This window comes from Notolepis coatsorum (genome assembly GCF_963971535.1).
Source record: "Notolepis coatsorum genome assembly, chromosome: 1".
Taxonomy (NCBI): Eukaryota; Metazoa; Chordata; class Actinopteri; order Aulopiformes; family Paralepididae; genus Notolepis; species Notolepis coatsorum.
The window spans coordinates 200,299,563-200,320,049 of NC_140165.1; the positions used below are offsets into that span (position 1 = coordinate 200,299,563).

Below are 20,487 nucleotides of genomic sequence, written 5' to 3' on the forward strand. Positions count from 1 at the left end.
TCATAGTCCCATTTCATTCATTTATTCATTCAAACTATTTGGGGTTATAAGCTTTAAAAGGATTTGGGGAAGACACCATAACACAATTGGGTATTAGAACCTTTAAAACCATTTGGGTGGAATACACCTTTAACTGTCCTGCTACTGTTGCATCACTGTGATGTACTGTCCTGCTAACCATTTGGGTGGAATACACCTTTAACTGTCCTGCGACTGTACACCTACTGTACTGATACTGTACACATACTGTACTGATACTGTACACATACTGTACACACCTCCTGCACATTGTGATGGGGCTGTCCTGCTAACCATTTGGGTGGAATACACCTTTAACTGTCCTGCGACTGTACACCTACTGTACTGCTACTGTACTGCTACTGTACACCTACTGATACTGTACACATACTGTACTGATACTGTACACATACTGTACTGCTACTGTACACCTACTGTACTGCTACTGTACACACCTCCTGCACATTGTGATGGGGCTGTCCTGCTAACCATTTGGGTGGAATACACCTTTAACTGTCCTGCGACTGTACACCTACTGTACTGCTACTGTACACCTACTGCACTGCTACTGTACTGCTACTGTACACCTACTGATACTGTACACATACTGTACTGCTACTGTACACATACTGTACTGCTACTGTACACACCTCCTGCACATTGTGATGGGGCTGTCCTGCTAACCATTTGGGTGGAATACACCTTTAACTGTCCTGCGACTGTACACCTACTGTACTGATACTGTACTGCTACTGTACACCTACTGTACTGCTACTGTACACCTACTGTACACCTACTGTACTGCTACTGTACACCTACTGTACTGCTACTGTACACACCTCCTGCACATTGTGATGGGGCTGTCCTGCTAACCATGAATGAATGAAAACTTTATTTAACAGATTGCAGAATGGGTACAATACAGTACGGCTCAATACATACAATTGTTAAGGGGATGCAGACCTGAGAAAGACGTTTGTCTTGTTTCCATCAGGGTCCCCCATTTTCAATTCATATAGAATTTGGGTGGAATACACCTTTTTAACTGTCCTGCTACTGTTGCATCACTGTGATCCACTGTACTGCTACTGTATTAAAACCTTTAAAACAATTTGGGTGGAATACACCTTTAAAATCATTCGATTTGGGTTATAACCTTTAACACTATTTGGGTGGAATACACCTTTAACTGTCCTGCAGCCATTTTACCACTGTCCACTGTACTGTACAGTCCTGCTACATCACGGTCCTGCTAACCATTTGGGTGGAATACACCTTTAACTGTCCTGCTACTGTTGCATCACTGTGATCCACTGTACTGCTATTGTATTATAACCTTTAAAACAATTTGGGTGGAATACACCTTTAAATCATTCGATTTGGGTTATAACCTTTAACACTATTTGGGTGGAATACACCTTTAACTGTCCTGCAGCCATTTTACCACTGTCCACTGTACTGTACAGTCCTGCTACATCACTGTCCTGCTAACCATTTGGGTGGAATACACCTTTAACTGTCCTGCTACTGTTGCATCACTGTGATCCACTGTACTGCTATTGTATTATAACCTTTAAAACAATTTGGGTGGAATACACCTTTAAATCATTCGATTTGGGTTATAACCTTTAACACTATTTGGGTGGAATACACCTTTAACTGTCCTGCAGCCATTTTACCACTGTCCACTGTACTGTACAGTCCTGCTGCATCACTGTCCTGCTAACCATTTGGGTGGAATACACCTTTAACTGTCCTGCTACTGTTGCATCACTGTGATCCACTGTACTGCTACTGTATTATAACCTTTAAAACAATTTGGGTGGAATACACCTTTAAATCATTCGATTTGGGTTATAACCTTTAACACTATTTGGGTGGAATACACCTTTAACTGTCCTGCAGCCATTTTACCACTGTCCACTGTACTGTACTGTACAGTCCTGCTACATCACTGTCCTGCTAACCATTTGGGTGGAATACACCTTTAACTGTCCTGCTACATCACTGTGATGTACTGTCCTGCTACATCACTGTAATGTACTGTCCTGCTACATCACTGTCCTGCTACATCACTGTGATGTACTGTCCTGCTACATCACTGTCCTGCTACATCACTGTGATGTACTGTCCTGCTACATCACTGTCCTGCTACATCACTGTGATGTACTGTCCTGCTACATCACTGTCCTGCTACATCACTGTCCTGCTACATCACTGTGATGTACTGTCCTGCTACATCACTGTCCTGCTACATCACTGTCCTGCTACATCACTGTGATGCTACATCACTGTCCTGCTACATCACTGTCCTGCTACATCACTGTGATGTACTGTCCTGCTACATCACTGTGATGTACTGTCCTGCTACATCACTGTGATGTACTGTCCTGCTACATCACTGTGATGTACTGTCCTGCTACATCACTGTCCTGCTACATCACTGTGATGTACTGTCCTGCTACATCACTGTCCTGCTACATCACTGTGATGTACTGTCCTGCTACATCACTGTGATGCTACATCACTGTCCTGCTACATCACTGTCCTGCTACATCACTGTGATGTACTGTCCTGCTACATCACTGTCCTGCTACATCACTGTGATGTACTGTCCTGCTACATCACTGTGATGCTACATCACTGTCCTGCTACATCACTGTCCTGCTACATCACTGTGATGTACTGTCCTGCTACATCACTGTGATGCTACATCACTGTCCTGCTACATCACTGTCCTGCTACATCACTGTGATGTACTGTCCTGCTACATCACTGTGATGTACTCAGCGTTGCGTTGTTATTATGGGCTGAGCCGCCACGCAGGATAATGACGCCGCGCGCACGCGCGCGCGCACACGCACGCGCGGCCCCGCGCGCATGCGCATATGTTCCCTCGCGCACAATAATACACTTTGTTTGTATAGCCTTTCATACAGAAACTGCAGCTCAAAGTGCTTCACAACAGAATTAAGACAGGCATAAAATGAGCACATAAAGTGCAGACATATAAAATCAGTTTTTCACATTAGGATCTAACATCCCAACAGGCAACCTTGTTTATGGTTTGATTCAGTTTTAATATAAATAATAAAAATAAAGAGAAGATTAATTAATTATCTACTCAGTCCCGAAGTTTGTGATGTAGATATGGAATGTCCCGGGTTGCTGCTGTTTGCAGAGTGTGTTGTTGTCCGGGGGTGAGTGGTGGTGGGTGGGCTAATTCGGAATTGACGGCTGTTTTGATTTGGCCCTTCGTTCGCCGTCGTTCACCTTTGGACGGCAGTGCACTCTGTGGGCAGCGGCAACTTGGGACGTTCCATATTTACATCACAAAGAGTCCCAGACTGGTTGAAGACACCAGCCTATAGCGGCTATTGTTATGATAATGCGAGGTAGCGCCGCAGGTAAACACAACGATCCGAGCCGAGCGCAGCGCGTTCTCGCGCATGTGCGTGCACGCGCTTCTGCTCAAATCTTTAATACTCAGTGAGGTACCACTGAGTGGTACCCCGTGCCATGAACAACGCATGCCTGGATGTACTGTCCTGCTACATCACTGTGATGTACTGTCCTGCTACATCACTGTCCTGCTACATCACTGTGATGTACTGTCCTGCTACATCACTGTCCTGCTACATCACTGTGATGTACTGTCCTGCTACATCACTGTCCTGCTACATCACTGTGATGTACTGTCCTGCTACATCACTGTCCTGCTACATCACTGTGATGCTACATCACTGTCCTGCTACATCACTGTCCTGCTACATCACTGTGATCCACTGTCCTGCTACTGTTGCATCACTGTCCTGCACAGTACAGGACACAAAATGATTTAACTGCCTCTCCAGCCAAGGCAGGCCAACCCAATTTGACAGCTGGTGGCTAAGGCGCATGCGTCAGACACCGGCGAAGGCAAGGCACTGGCAGCAGCAACCCAGCAACGACCGATCAACCCATACACACACACACACACACACACCTTCTGCCAAAAATAATGTCCCCGAGGTGACCGTCTCACCAACAAGAGCAGGAATGGCACTGGTCACCGTTCAGCGCTCGCCAACACCGAGCACCACCTCCAGCCCCTCCGTGTCTGTGAGTAGAACGATGACTGAAATGTGACTGTGTGTATTGGTGGCTAAACCCAGCCGGTTAGTAGCCTGACATCTTTGCTTGCCTGGAGAGGGAGGGCCATTCACAGTTCTGCACAAATGTGCAGGTATGTGAAGCCCTTGGCCTCGCGTAAAGTTACGGTATTTATTAGTATGTCTCTTGGCGTCAACCGGCGAAGTTTTGCACTTGCTGCTAACATAGCAATGTCTGCTAATGTTTGCTAATCAGCCAGCCTCCCTCGAAAGCCAAAACCGTCCCACCCCAGCAGCAGAGAAAACAGGATGTTTGACCACTCATATCACTGAATGAATTTACAACAATATTTTGCTTGTGCGTTCCATTTGTAGCAACATGGACATGCTGTTATCTTGATGGAGACATTCCAAAGTAATTTGACTTCCAAGACGCTCATTTAACGTTGCAGAGCCACTACTACTACTACTACTACTACTACTACTACTACTACTACTACTACTACTACTACTACTACTACTACTATTATTAACTTACTGCTGTTAATAACGCCACTACTACTATCACTGGTACTATTGCTACTACTACTGCTACTACTACTACTACTACTACTACTACTACTACTACTACTACTACTACTATTGCTACTACTACTACTACTACTACTACTACTACTACTACTACTACTACTACTACTACTACTACTACTAGTACTACTACTACTACTACTACTACTACTACTACTACTACTACTACTATTAACTTACTGCTGTTAATAACGTCACTATTACTATCACTGGTCTATTGCTACTACTACTACTAGTACTATTAACTTACTGCTGTTAATAACGTCACTATTACTATCACTGGTCTATTGCTACTACTACTACTAGTACTATTAACTTACTGCTGTTAATAACGTCACTGTTACTATCACTGGTACTATTGCTAAGTACTACTGCTACTACTACTACTACTACTACTATTAGCATACTGTTGTTAGTAATGTCACTACTACTATCACTGATACTATTGTTACTACTACTATCACACTGTTACTATTGCTACTACTACTATCACTGTTACTACTACTACTACTAACTTACTGTTGTTAATAACGCCACTACTACTATAACTGTTACTATTATGACTACTACTATCACTGTTACTATTACTACTACTACTGGTACTATAGCTTGTATTACTGTTACCAGTTTACTATCACTGCCACTAGCTGCCTGTCTGACAGACAGGGATGGGAGGAAAGCAGGTTAGTGTGACACAGCTGTCAGATCCCATTGGATGCAGGGGGAACCCTCTTACTCTCTCTGACACTGAGGTCCAGGCCTCTGTGGTGGTGGACAACCTTTACTCCATGACCATGATGCTCTGCTTTATCACACCTCCAGCGAGTAAAGCTACAGCACTAGGCCTAAAGTCACACTAGCGTGCTCTATATGACAAGAGACTCTTAGTTTGACCTCGAGGAAGCAGGACCACAACGCCTGTCCTTTATTTTGGACTTTCAATGCCGATCACTTTGCTTCCCTGACAGTTTCCAAAATGGTATGCCTATTGTGTTTATCTTGCTTGTGTGTACCCACCTGCTTCCATAGGAACCTACACAAGTAGGCATCTAGGTACTTAGGAATAGTTTGTTTCCCCATCCTAGAGTGTAGCTAAATGGACAAAGAATGGCTTCAGTGTTTGTCTGTGACCAACTGTTTTCTAGGCTAGTTAGCGATGCCTGTCCATGGAGGATCACATGAGACAGCCATGCAAAACATGGTAAATGGATTAGTCCATAGCAGCACTGTTAGCACTGTACACTGATTCCCATATATACCATAAAATGAATTTTCCAAACCGATACAAAAGCACTGATTCTTGTCTTAAATACACACAGTCCATCTTCCATAGCTCGACTGTGCCTCTCACCCCAACCTGGCTTGACACCACCACAAACTGGGCGATATGGAAAAAACTGAATACCATGATATTCAGAAGGCATTTAAAAAAAGGTATTCATATGTAGTAGTAGTATAGTTATATTACAATATCTGGTATGGAATAAAAAAAAAATCACATGTCAGATCATCCAAACGATGTTTATCATATTGGTCTTGCACGGTAATGGAAAGTGAGATACAATCAATGGACCTATCTCAAGCCTGCCCCTTTTTCGTGATCCTACCAATCACAACTGTTGCTTCCCTTGGACCGAGGCAAATAACAGTTTGTGATTGGAGGATCAAGAAAAGAGTGCAGTGTTTGACATCTATAGGTCAATTTAATCTGTTACCTGCCATTCTCAAACATTTCAGAAATCAATTAATTAAGAAATTAAGAAATCCATGGTAAGATATCACAGTTTGGACAACAGGCCTTTTTTCGGCCATTTTGACATGTCATCATAGGGTTACCATAGGTGTAGTTAATAATGTTATAACTGCATTAATTAGGGTTTCAGTCATTCGATTTAGGTGTGCAAAAACCATTTTAGCGAGACAGCATGCATGATACCACAGCCCTAGCTCCGGCACAACTGAATGGAGTGGGACCATATTAATTACACCTGTTTACCCTGCGACAATATTACAAAATGGCTGCCATGAAGAGGGCCCGTATAGACTATGTCGATATATTGTCCAGCGCTACAAATAGCCTAACCTATGAGAAACATTGCTATAACTAACTACAGAGAGTTCAAAACATATGAGCCCATATTAGTCCTATATTGAGGACTAATAAGGTGACTGTAGATACTACATACAGAACTGTCTACAAAATTATGGGCAATAAGACCCTGAAGAAATAGACCAAACATTTCACCTGTTTTTACTGTGCATTTTACAATTTGATTTGATTTGATTTGATTTGAGGTAGAGAGTATATTAATGCCAAACAAGCTGAATGATGTGAGTTTCAGAAAAGCTTTCAGAGTAGCAAGGTGAATCAATTCCTCTACTTATTTTAGTAGGCTAACCCTTGTTAGCATAGACTAGACAGACAAGGCCAATGTAGATTGAAAATTCACCCAATCAAAGTTAACATTAAGATAATAATGGGTAATTTTAGACAAATCTGTGATGTCATCTAGCAACTCTTCTCTGGAGATGCTCCATTGGCAGTGTAGGGCGCCCTACCTTTACCTTAGACACAGCCTACATAATAGTATGGTAGTGCTAACAGTCATGAGCCAGAGAAATGCACCCATTTCACCCGCCAGACGCCCTGGGTACCTTAACACTTTGAGTGCCAGCCACGAGAAATCTCGTTATTTCATGCCATGCGTTGAGTGCCAATGACGAGAAGTCTTGTTTTTTAATTGTTATTGCTTTTATTAGCGATATCCATAAATTTTTCATCAATCTAGCCTCACGTTACCATTGGGATTGGCTCTGAGCTCGAACAGGGAAAATACCGCCCCTTATCGTCTCCCGGATGGTAATGCATCCATTGGATTGGACTCAATGGAAATGGATGAGAAAAGAAAACTCCGGAATCCACATTTTACTTATCAGGCATGTAACCCGAGCCGATCCCATTCATTGTAGACACTCAGAACAGCGTGGAATATGTGTTTTGAGTACCTAACGTTGGATCAATAAACGCGATCGATATTTGGAATGGCGATCAGGAATTGGAATAATCTTTTTGCAGAACATCTGATGTGAGGTAAGGAATCTATTTTACCAGTTTTGTGTGTGTGTGTGTGTGTGTTGACCAGGAAATAGATAATCGATTTTTCAGCCCGCTTCTCTAGCGTGCATGAGTACACATATACTCTAGCGTTTATTTGAAAACTATTCATAAATAGGCCGAAAAATTACAACGTGTTTTGTGTATTCCACTAAAGGAGGTTTATCACAGAATCTTTTTTATTTTCTGGAAATGTCCAAAAACTAGCGTTTTTCAAAATGGTATAAAACGGAAATGTACCGATGAAAAAACTATCCGTTTCGTACATGTTGACTGCAAGCAAGTCATTGATAAGCGACGGGTGTATTAGACACATAGCCATAATATAGAATATAGAAATAGCTCCGTGAAAATTATGAAATATCGGAAAATCAGTCTAAAAAGGCTGGCATTCAAGCGATAAATCGTGCGCCCCCTGCTGGCACTCAAAGTGTTAACAGAGTTTTCAAAAAAGCTGCCTCCTTTTGATAGTCAGTGGAGCAGCTCAGCACGTCTCCACTCTAGGGTGGACTTTGAGCAGAGAAGTCAGGATATTATGTGTAGCCTTGTTGTGTAGGTAAAATACCTGAGGTTACCAGCTGCTTGTCATGAGACCCATGTTGATGTGGAACTTCCCAGCTCTCCAGCTCCTGACTCCTGTGAGATGCCCGGAGGAGGTGCACAGAGGGAGAGGACTGGTGACAGAGGAGGAGGAGGAGGGAGGGAGGGAGGGAGGGAGGGAGGGAGGGAGGGAGGGAGGGAGGGAGGGAGGGAGGGACAGCTGGCATGTCATTGCCGCCACGGCAAGTCATCTGTGAAGGGTCTTTCCGACGGGCCCTCATAAATCTCCTATTAGCGTTTAGCTAAATTAAAGCTAAGCGTTCCGATTATTGACCCCTTGATTAATTAGTCATTGTTTACTATGAGCACAGCAGGAGGATTGTCAGCCTACGTGGTTGTATAATCTGCCTAGCAGCACACTAAATCCTCTGTTTCCATTGGCTAAAAGACCTATCCCCTATACGTCCACATGTACTGCTGGTATGGTAACCATGGAGACCAGCTTGTCCATAGAATCATGGCCATGTTCAGGCTTATTATGGTATGTTGACTTAATCAGATACGGAACGTAGGTATATGGTCCCTGCCCACGACTAAAATGTGTGTGAGTGCTAGTGTAATGGTGTCCTGGTGGTATCCCATTTCACATTAGCCCTAGAAATCTGCCTGGCTAAGCATTTTTTTCAGAGGCACGTGTGTATGTGTGTGTATATATATATATGTGTGTGTGTGTGTGTGTGTGTGTGTGTGTGTGTGTGTGTGTGTGTGTGTGTGTGTGTGTGTGTGTGTGTGTGTGTGTGTGTGTGTGTGTGTGTGTGTGTGTGTGTGTGTGTGTGTGTGTGTGTGTGTGTGTGTGTGTGTGTGTGTGTGTGTGTGTGTGTGTGTGTGTGTGTGTGTGTGTGTGTGTGTGTGTGTGTGTGTGTGTGTGTGTGCGTGCGTGCGTGCGTGCGTGCGTGCGTAATGTGTGTTTGTGAGTGTGATTCCATTGTGTGGTACAGTAGATTTCTCCTTGCTACAGTGTCCTGTTTCTCCAGTGTCACCATGTTCCCTCCTAACTACATTTACCCAACATCGTTAGACAGCCAGAGGCAATGTCAGTCTAGCTAATGGGATCAGTGTGTGTGTGTGTGTGTGTGTGTGTGTGTGTGTGTGTGTGTGTGTGTGTGTGTGTGTGTGTGTGTGTGTGTGTGTGTGTGTGTGTGTGTGTGTGTGTGTGTGTGTGTGTGTGTGTGTGTGTGTGTGTGTGTGTGTGTGTGTGTGTGTGTGTGTGTGTGTGTGTGTGTGTGTGTCTGTGTGTGTGTGTGCGTGCAAGCTGACGGCTGCCCACACACTGACAGCCCAGGATTGACAGCTTGATGCCAAAGAGAGAAAGTTCCCTGAGTTTTTCAAGGGGGGGGGATTACTGATACAAGCTCGGATTAAAATTGTGTGGTGCGTGCGCGTGTGCGTGCGTGTGTGTGTGCTGTGCGTATTTGGGATGGTTGTGGTTGTGGGAGGAGGAGGATGATTGGATTTCAGAGAGAGAGAGATAATGAAAGAGAGGGACAGTCTTATCTCTGTGCCTTGTTCTGGCTTCAGTTAAAATAGCGGGCCGGCCTCACCCTGCGACTGAGCCACAGATGAAAGGGGTTGACGTTAGCCACCCCCCAGCTAATCTGACACTCTTTAAAGAGAAGGTTAATTGAGTCTGACTCAACTGGGGTGGGTGGGGTGATGATGCTAAAACAGCCAGGCGCCCAAAACTCTGCAGACAATTTAATGCCAGAGTATGTATGTGCTCTTTCTGAAATGTTAGGCTGTCATATCAGTGGCCTGTTTGTCAAAGAAAATATTTTCTCAGTGGCAGCATTTATGGGTATCAGTGTTTACCAGTAGTCCACTTGTCAGACTGTAATACCTGTACTCTCTCTCTCTCTCTCTCTCTCTCTCTCTCTCTCTCTCTCTCTCTCTCTCTCTCTCTCTCTCTCTCTCTCTCTCTCTCTCTCTCTCTCTCTCTCTCTCTCTCTCTCTCTCTCTCAGGAGGCGGGCAGTGGTGATGATGACCGTCGCTCCCAGACCAGGAGGTGAGACCACTGTTTTTGTCTTCCTACAAATCTGTCCACTCGGTCATCTGCACGTCCATAGGAATTCTGGTTGCCAGTTTAATTTCAATGTGACCACTGTAATTCTATGCTCAGGCCACCAGGGGGGGTTTGGACATCAGTATTTAAGAAGAGAAGAACCAGAGCCTTGATCCAGTTTCCCCTGCTTGTTGAGGCTTAGGTGGGTTACATCATTGGTGACGTGGGGTTCTGGCGCTGGGATGAAGGGTTCAAAGTCTCTCAAATACCACACAGTGAACTTATGCCACAAACATAAGGCTATCAGAACCCATTCACGAGGGCTATAGACTTAAAAGACACTTGGCCTAGAGGTCAAGAGAATGGCCTAGAGGTAGAAAGGCCAACAATGTTGCTGGTTCAATCCCTGGCACTGATAGGAGGGTGTATTCCAGCTGTGAGCTGGTGACTGAAGGGTAGACAGGAGGGTGTATTCCAGCTGTGAGCTGGTGATTGAAGGATAGACAGGAGGGTGTATTCCAGCTGTGAGCTGGTGACTGAAGGGTAGACAGGAGGGTGTATTCCAGCTGTGAGCTGGTGATTGAAGGATAGACAGGAGGGTGTATTCCAGCTGTGAGCTGGTGACTGAAGGGTAGACAGGAGGGTGTATTCCAGCTGTGAGCTGGTGATTGAAGGATAGACAGGAGGGTGTATTCCAGCTGTGAGCTGGTAACTGGAGGATAGACAGGAGGGCGTATTCCAGCTGTGAGCTGGTGGTTGAAGGGTAGACAGGAGGGTGTATTCCAGCTGTGAGCTGGTAACTGGAGGATAGACAGGAGGGCGTATTCCAGCTGTGAGCTGGTGGTTGAAGGGTAGACAGGAGGGCATATTCCAGCTGTGAGCTGGTGGTTGAAGGGTAGACAGGAGGGTGTATTCCAGCTGTGAGCTGGTAACTGGAGGATAGACAGGAGGGCGTATTCCAGCTGTGAGCTGGTGATTGAAGGGTAGACAGGAGGGCATATTCCAGCTGTGAGCTGGTGGTTGAAGGGTAGACAGGAGGGTGTATTCCAGCTGTGAGCTTGTAACATAAGGGGTTGCTAGTATTACATCTATGCCTATCAACTACACAGTGGTTCCCAAACTTTTTGTTTATGCGGACCACTAATTGTTATAAAAAAAAATTGCGGACCACCTCATATGCAAACAGTAAAAAATAAATAAACATCAAACTAGGGATGTCCGATATTATCGGCCTACCGATATTATCGGCCGATATTGGCATTAAAATGTGATATCGGAAAATATCGGTATTGGTTTAAAAAAAATAAAAAATAAAAAATCTTTTTTCTATAACATTTATTTACCCAGGCAAGCAAGTAAGAACAAATTCTGATTTGATTTATTGTCAAAAGTATGCATAATGTTGTGTTAATTCCACAACAAGAGATATGTAATGTTAATTACCTGAAATTATTCCATTTTTGGGGGGGGGGACTCTGCATATATCGGTATCGGAAATTAAGAGTTGGACAATATCGGTATATCGGTATCGGTAAAAAAGCCAATATCGAGCATCCCTACATCAAACATATATATAAAGTAAAGACCGGAGATGGGACGTGCGCTCGGCGGATGGGTACCGAATTCGGTACTTTTAAGGTACTGAACCGAAACACGTCGGTACTACCGAGTATCGATTCAAGTGAGATACTGAAAAAAAATATTCATTTTTTTTAACCTTTTTTATTTTCATGTCAACGTTCACACGCACAATATATGCTTACCTAGGATTTGACTTGATTCAACAACAAAGCAGTCGGAGCAATGGCAAGCCGAAAACGGTCGAAATTGTAGTTATTTGAAGTTTGGATATTTTTTTTACGACTGAGGTGGGTAAATAAAATTAAAGTACAGAAAAAAGGTACCGTTGGGTACCGGTATTGATTCACAGGTACCGGTACCGGTACCGTATCGGTTCAAATGTGAAAGGTACCCATCTCTACCGCTTGCGTGCACACACACACACACACACACACACACACACACACACACACACACACACACACACACACACACACACACACACACACACACACACACACACACACATGTTTACGCTTATAGCAGACTTAATGATTTTAGAATAGTTCAGCTAATGAAGTTAAATCAACTATCCAGTTCGTTTTATAGTGTAATTTGGCTACTTGAGAGAGAGTGAGAGAGAGATATAGAGATAGAGAGAGATTCTTGTTACGCACGGCGTGCGGAGTGCACACTGAGTCCGTTGTCTCAGAATGGATTTGGTAAAGAGAGAGAGAGAAAGAGAGAGAGAGAGAGAGAGAGAGAGAGAGTGGAAACGGATAACGTTATCACTTACCTAACGAGACAGGTGATGTTGCTTCGCGTTTGTCTTGCATGTGAAAAAGTGTCACTGACGTCCCCTGAAGACTCCGATTGAGTCCATTCAAATGCTAAAAACATCTGCCATGTATGCCAATTTGGCAAGCCACTGAGCATCACAGAAACTATGCGAAAGATAAAAAAAAAATTGTATCCTCTTTTTCTCCGCCTGATTTTTCTGTGCTTTTTCCTCCCATCCCAATTTAGCCGTTATGCCAATTCCCCCCTCCCCTACCTGGTTGTTGTGCGCATGTGCCCCCTACTGGTCGGTCAAGGGAGCCCTGAGGTCTACCACATGCTTCCTCCGACACATGCGGAGACAGCCATCGGCTCTCTTTTCACCTGACAGCGCGGACTCTCATTGGTGAAGTGTAACGCGTGGGAGGTCACGCTGCCTTCACCACTTCCTGTCTTTTTTGCTGTGCAGGCGCCCTGACCTGTAGGAGTCGCTGTCCACAACGCCAGATTACCACCCCATCGACTTCCCTCCCGCTAACTCAGCCAAACGAGTTAGTATGACGGCTGGCCAAAGCCGGTGGCAAATGCTGACACCCGGATTCGAGACCGGAGTCTCTCGCATTGGTGACGAGCGCAATCTCCGCTGCGCCACCCAGCCGCCTGAAAGATCAAATTCTGAGTCAAGTAAAAACATTCAAACTTCCTCACACAACTCGTAGAGCCGTGCACGCACCTTTCCTCTCGATAGCCAGCGGTTGCCGGTGATCACTGCCCATCTCATCGCATAAAGCTGACTGTTCTTACCGCTTCGTCCAAAACAGTTTTGAGATCAGCAGGCATTTTTTTGGCAGCTAGAGCCTCCCTGTGGATGCAGCAGTGAATAGATTTAGCTTGCGGAGCTCAGCTTGCGGAGCTCAGGGACCTGGGCTTGAACTATGACCTCTGCCAGTGGGTCTTGGACTTCCTGACTGGCAGACCCCAGGTGGTGAGAGCAGGCAACTGCACCTCCTCATCCATCACCCTCAACATAGGGGCCCCCCAGGGCTGTGTTCGGAGCTTTTACACGAGTGCAGAGGTGCAGGTGTGTTGGTAAAACTGTCGTCATGCACAAGCACCACTATTTACCCATAATGATTAGCCTAATTTGAGAGAATAACCAACTATAATACCATGTTTATATTACACAACAGTTAAAAAAATTATTTCAAAAATAATTTTGCTTTTTTTCCACGGACAACCTGCAATACCCTCGCGTACCACCAGTGGTCCGTGGACCACAGTTTGGGAACCACTGATCTACCATGAATAGGTGCCCATGAGCCATGAGCAAGGCGCTGATCCCCCAAACCAAACCAGGGGCACTGCAGGCAACCCTGCAATCTGACCTCTCTGATGAAGGGGGGCTGTGTGTATGTGTAACTAGGAGGGATATTCAAAGAATATCAATTTAAATTGCCTTGTGCAAATAAATAACAATAAAGTTATTTTAATACTAATGGAACTCTGGTCTACTCACAAAATATATTGCGTATTTGAAATGTTCCTCTAGGTTACTGGTTTCTTACCATCTCCAAAGGGACCTCAATAGAAATAAGCCTTGGGGCTTTATTGTGTTTTCCTGACCTTTCAGTTTAATGTATGCACTCACTGCCCTGGCAGAGCTGTTGTTTTGTTTTTAATTAAATTGTCAAATAAAATCAATCATTCAATCACCATTTCACAGGTGGGTTGCAGCAGGATTAAAGTAGGCCTATTGGGAGCGTTTAATTGACCATAAATCACATTTTGCTCTCCTTAAAGGAACCCAACCTGAGCATGACATAAGAGCAAAATGGCTGCAGTGTGAATATGGTCAATGGTATCTAAGTTACAAATGCTCTGTGAACAAACTAGACAACTAATGATACACTATTTTGAAAATAACCCCCACCTCTCCTGTCATGGTGAAGTTTGAGAACCCCACCTCTCCTTGTAGGACCTGTCATGGTGAAGTTTGAGAACCCCCACCTCTCCTTGTAGGACCTGTCATGGTGACGTTTGAGAACCCCACCTCTCCTTGTAGGACCTGTCATGGTGACGTTTGAGAACCCCCACCTCTCCTTGTAGGACCTGTCATGGTGACGTTTGAGAACCCCCACCTCTCCTTGTAGGACCTGTCATGGTGACGTTTGAGAACCCCACCTCTCCTTGTAGGACCTGTCATGGTGACGTTTGAGAACCCCCACCTCTCCTTGTAGGACCTGTCATGGTGACGTTTGAGAACCCCCACCTCTCCTTGTAGGACCTGTCATGGTGAAGTTTGAGAACCCCACCTCTCCTTGTAGGACCTGTCATGGTGAAGTTTGAGAACCCCACCTCTCCTTGTAGGACCTGTCATGGTGAAGTTTGAGAACCCCACCTCTCCTTGTAGGACCTGTCATGGTGAAGTTTGAGAACCCCCACCTCTCCTTGTAGGACCTGTCATGGTGACGTTTGAGAACCCCCACCTCTCCTTGTAGGACCTGTCATGGTGACGTTTGAGAACCCCACCTCTCCTTGTAGGACCTGTCATGGTGACGTTTGATAACCTGTCATGGTGACTTCTCGCATTAAATGCTAAAATCCGAGCCGTTAAAGTGTTTTGCTGGGAAAGACTGTTCATCACTGCATACAACTTGGTTTAATCCAAAAGTCCATTTGGAAACTTTGTATTATGAAATATGACATTTGGGGGGATGTCTGGTCATGGTACTATTCACGAATGTAAACAAACGCGTCACCAGCCACCTGGGAAGAGAACAAGTTCAGCCCTATTTCTCTTCCCCTTGGGCAAGCACCAGCTATTTTTTAGAAAGTGTGTTTGTACCGTTGGGTACTTAAGGTTTCCATCACATCACGTAATATCATATCATATCAGATAATTTATGGTTTCCAAGGAACGGTTAGCCCTGCATTATAGTAATACCCTGTAGAGATACCAATGCCCCTTTATTGGATATGGAGTGAGCTTTCTGGATTTTTTATCTTAGTGGACTTTGGACAGCACTTTATTAGACTAATCTAGCTTTGTTTAGTCTAGCTGAATAGCCTGTCTTTGCTATTTGGCGTTTTATCAATATAAAATCATATTACAGTAACACCAAGTGCTGTTGTTGAAATGTCAAAATAGGATTATACAACAAATAGTTTCAGCTCAGCAAGCTGTGCTTTCTGAGCCTGTAAAGCAACTCTACCTTTGTGGATGGGCTGCTGGACAAACTAGTGGTAACTAAGGAGATATGAGCCTGTAAAGTACATCTACCTTTGTGGATGGGCTGCTGGACAAACTAGTGGTAATGAAGTACATAGTTTATTATATCCATGTATGATTTCTATATTGAAATGTCCAACAAACATCTTCTACCATTAAGGCCCACATTTCTCTAGCTGACCTGCAGCTTACAGTGTAGGGTTATAGACCAGAACAAGAGGCCTCATGATAAGATATTTGGCCCATTGGAACAGAGCACAACACAACACAATCACAGAACATTCTCTATGTAGGTTTCTGGGCCTATCACACTTTTCTGAATTGAAACACAGTGACCTCACCCCTAAGAGTCGTTTACCCCCCCCAAATACTGCCTCCCTCGCAGGACATGTGGACCCAATTATCTGTTAGGTAATACAGTGGGTCTGCAGCTGGTGAAGTCATACACATACACATGCACGCACACGCACGCACGCACACACACACACACACACACACACACACACACACACACACACACACACACACACACACACACACACACACACACACACACACACACACACACACACACACACACACACACACACACACACACACACACACACACACACACACACACACACACACACACACACACACACACACACACACACACACACACACACACAGGCCTCTATCACCGTCCCCCATTAGCCTAGCATGAATGTGATATTATTTTGTCATTTGGCTCAATATGCAAGCTCTCTGTCTTGCCAATTCCTCTTGCGCGCACGTGCACACACACACACACGCACGCACGCACACACACAGAGGGTGCAGCCAAAGGCTTTGCTGCCTGACCCTTTGTGCCTGTTACATAAGAGTTTAGCTAATTTAACTGTGTGCTCCACACCCTGCATATGGATCTAACTAGTTGTACCTCTAGTATATCTGGCTGTCAAATCGGGGGGGGGGGGGGGGGAGTCTTTATTTCACTTTCTCTCAAACACACACACACACACACTCACACAAACACACAGAGACAGCTGTTGATTTCCTCGCACCACGCAGATCAAGTGTAACATTACTGCAGAGCAATAACGACTCTCTGCCATGCCCTGCTGCCTCTGAGCGTTAAGGACGGCATTGTGCTCTAGAAGCCTTCTACTTCTTCAACGTGCAATCAATAGCAATAGCAAGGTGGAAGGCTGCTTAGTTAGTTGAACAGCAACAATGCGCTCACAGGGGATATGGTGGGGTTTCTTATTTTCAAATACACACAGTGTGATAGAAAAACCAGCAGAAACAAAGCGTCAACCTCTCTCTGCTTTCCTTTATGTTTGGCTTGTGGATGAATGAGTGCTGCTCGGGCCTGTGTGAAGCAGTAGCCCTGTGGCCGGGTCACCTCAGGATTGACTCAAGGCCGTCCTATTGTACCTATAGCAACAGAAGCGGTGGAGCCAGGGACGGATGTTGATCAGTGGGAGCAGGAGGAGGGAGAATGTTCAGCTTGTTCTCCCTCTGACCTCGCCTGTCCGTTGTCTCCGCCGCTTCCTCTCAAATGTCCACCGACTGTAACAGCAGCCCCTGGTGTCAGATTTGAGCAGTGGGTATTTCTGTTTGCGGCATCCGTGTTGCTAGTCATTTTAGTTTTCTTCAGATGCAGATGCTTTTTGACTGCTGTGGGTGGTATTTTGGGCTGCTCTATATCAGCCATGTTGGCAGGTGAAAAATGTTAGAATCATTCCTATCCACCAGACATTGTCAGTTAATGGAAAAAGTTTGTTTCCTTCCCTGAGCCTGAGCCATGTAGTGGGCTATTTCATTGTTTTCAGTACCTGTGTTATTGGCTGTGTCTGTATTTGTTTAAGTTCCCATGCAGTAGGCTATTATTTCAGAACCATGTTTTTCAAATTCTGGGACAGGGCCCAAAGTTGGGTTGTGGGATGATGACTAAATCCTAGAGAAAGTAATTGCTAGCTTCAGCAGCTGAAAGTCTTTGACTGAAAATGTGTAATTACCTCCACAAAAAGGTTATGTTTTCGCCTTTTGTTTGTCTCTCTGTCTGCCTGTTAACAAGATATCTTGAAAAGTAATGGCCAGATTGCCATAACATTTGCTGTGAAGATTCATGAACCTGAACAGAAGACACATATTGATTTCAGTGGCCCCCTGACCTTTCCTCTAGCGCAGGGGTCTCAAACTCAATTTACCTTGGGGCCGCTGGAGGTAGAGTCTGGGTGAGGCTGGGCCGCATCAAATATTCCACAAAAAAAGGGTTTAAAGTATTCCAAAAAAAGTACAACTGATCCAATCTTCTCACAAACTCACTAAAACCTCACAAACACCAGCAACTGAGCATTCTCAGTGGTGTCAGTGGACTCATCCACAGCTATGGAAATGCACTGTGCATTTTTTTTTATTCTATCACAAAGCTGTTTAATCAAATCATCAGCCAGTATTTCAGTTATTCTGGTTGCGGTGCTATCTGAGGAGGATTTGCTTTTGTTTGCCTTCAAACATGGTCTCCATCACTTCAGTCATACATTATTTTATTATTTATGCATCAGAGAATGGCTTCTTGTGTTTAGCCAACACCCATGCCACTGAGTGAGGACTTGGTTGCTTTTTCTCGTTGTGACATAGCTTTAACAATAATTCTGCTTGCAGCTTGATATGATTTCATTAAATTTATTTTTGTGGTTCTTAGCACTGAATTTTGAGGAAAGGCTGCATCAAAATAACTGTGTTTTGTTTCGTAGTGGCGTTTCAAATTGCCACTTCACAAGAGCATATTAGGCACATTGGTTTGGTGCTGGGAGGATGCACGCATATTTTTCAGTCCATTCACCTTTGAATTGCAGTGATTGTCACTGTCGACTTTTCTTTTACTGGCCATCTTTGAGCATGCCATATTTTTCTACTAACTGCCTGCTGGCCAAACTACATTTATCTCAGGGGGATAAAACTGGGAACGAGGTTACTAGCTACAGTACCTGCAGATTAGACTACCAGTAGATGCGCTTTCAACTCTCGCTCTGACTCGGACCCGTTGAAAGACAACACGCATTCCGTGAAGACACGCCTTACTCTGCTCTGATTCGCAGACTGTGGGTGAGGGGGGGGAGAAACGCTGACGGGACGCTGAATGTGATTGGACCAGAGTAGCCAGACAGACACAGACAGGCATAGCACTGCTTGCAGAGGAGACAGCGGAGAATTTCGAGGATGCCTGCCATACGCACTGGATATATTTTCCTTCCACTTGCTATCACTCCGGAATCACGTTTCAACCAAGTTGCTGTCATGAGCCTGCGGCCCTGCGCTATGGTAGCCTACAAGTGATAAAATAAATAAAACATCCAACTCGCACAACGACGCAGCAAAAAGTTGCGCGCGGGCCGCACTAACACTAAACTTTGATGTCAAGTAGGGGGCCGCAAAATATCATCCAGCGGGCCGCAATTGGCCCGCGGGCCGCGAGTTTGAGACCCCTGCTCTAGCGCAACCATCAGGCATACATCAGGTATACATGACCCCAAGAGGAAGAAACCTATTTTGGTGACCCGATGACCTTTACTCTAGTGCACCATTAGGTCAATATTCAAATGAGCATATTTTCTGACCTGGTAGTCATACATTCACAAAAAGTTACGGAAAATTGGGGAGATTGTTGAGCCTTGGCGGAGGTCTCAAGTTTGTAGGCTAAAAAACAGACACATTTTGTAAAATGTTCTGCAAACAGTGGTCCACAAAATCAGTTTGGATCAAGATAAACATTTTAAAATATGGATGCCTAAAGGGAAATGTTTGAGCGTCTGTGCTTTGGAACACAACAGCCTAGTTCTGAATCCTTCCAAATCATTGGTGGTACAAGCCGCTACCTGCAGTGTTTTAGTATACAGGCTATGGTCCTCTGGAGTCCTGCACATGACCCAGATCCACACCGGAAGAGCAGGTTAATCAGGGAGCAAATGACAAGTGTGCACTGTGCACCACCACTGCACACGGGAGGGGCAGCAGGGAGGAGGTACAGCAGCAGCAGTGCATGTTGAGACATGCCTCTCTTTCCTCTCTCTCTTTAGGCACCTGTCTCCTCGCTTCCTACACCTGCTCTTTGAACACTGAGCACTCACACCAGGAAGTAGGTTCCCACAGAAAGAAGTAGCAACCGACACAATAGATGCAAGTGGCCATTGACAAGTACTTGAAGACAAAGTGCTGCTGTCATTCAGGCCAAAACAAAGCTCAGACAGCTTTATGAGGACTATGTGCTGGTAGAGCCCTAGCATTTCCTTCTCTCCTACTGCATTCCTGTAACAGGCCTGTCTTTGTGTGTCTTATCGCGCTGTTAAAATAGGCCTCTCTGCTTTCCCCTACTAGGTTAAGTGCTTCTATCGTATCAAAAGTGTGGGCTGAGTGGTCAGCAAATATGTGAGCTAAAGGTGGCGTAGCCTAGACTACTCTTTGGTTTGGCCAGTCTTTTGTTCTAGTCTTTGGTTGGTGTAATTTAGCTGCAATAACTAT

The 20,487-nt window shown here is 44.8% G+C and overlaps 1 protein-coding gene across 1 annotated transcript in view; it reads left to right on the forward strand.

The window, feature by feature from the left end:
• Window positions 1-4,045: 4,045 nt before the first annotated feature.
• Window positions 4,046-20,487, forward strand: part of ssh2a (slingshot protein phosphatase 2a) — a 109,425-nt gene continuing 92,983 nt past the window's right edge. Inside the window, exons 1-2 of the mRNA XM_084313791.1 lie at window positions 4,046-4,119; window positions 10,372-10,415. Of these exons, the coding sequence (XP_084169917.1) occupies window positions 4,057-4,119; window positions 10,372-10,415 (107 nt within the window). The 5' untranslated portion in view covers window positions 4,046-4,056. The remainder of the gene's footprint in view (window positions 4,120-10,371; window positions 10,416-20,487) is intronic.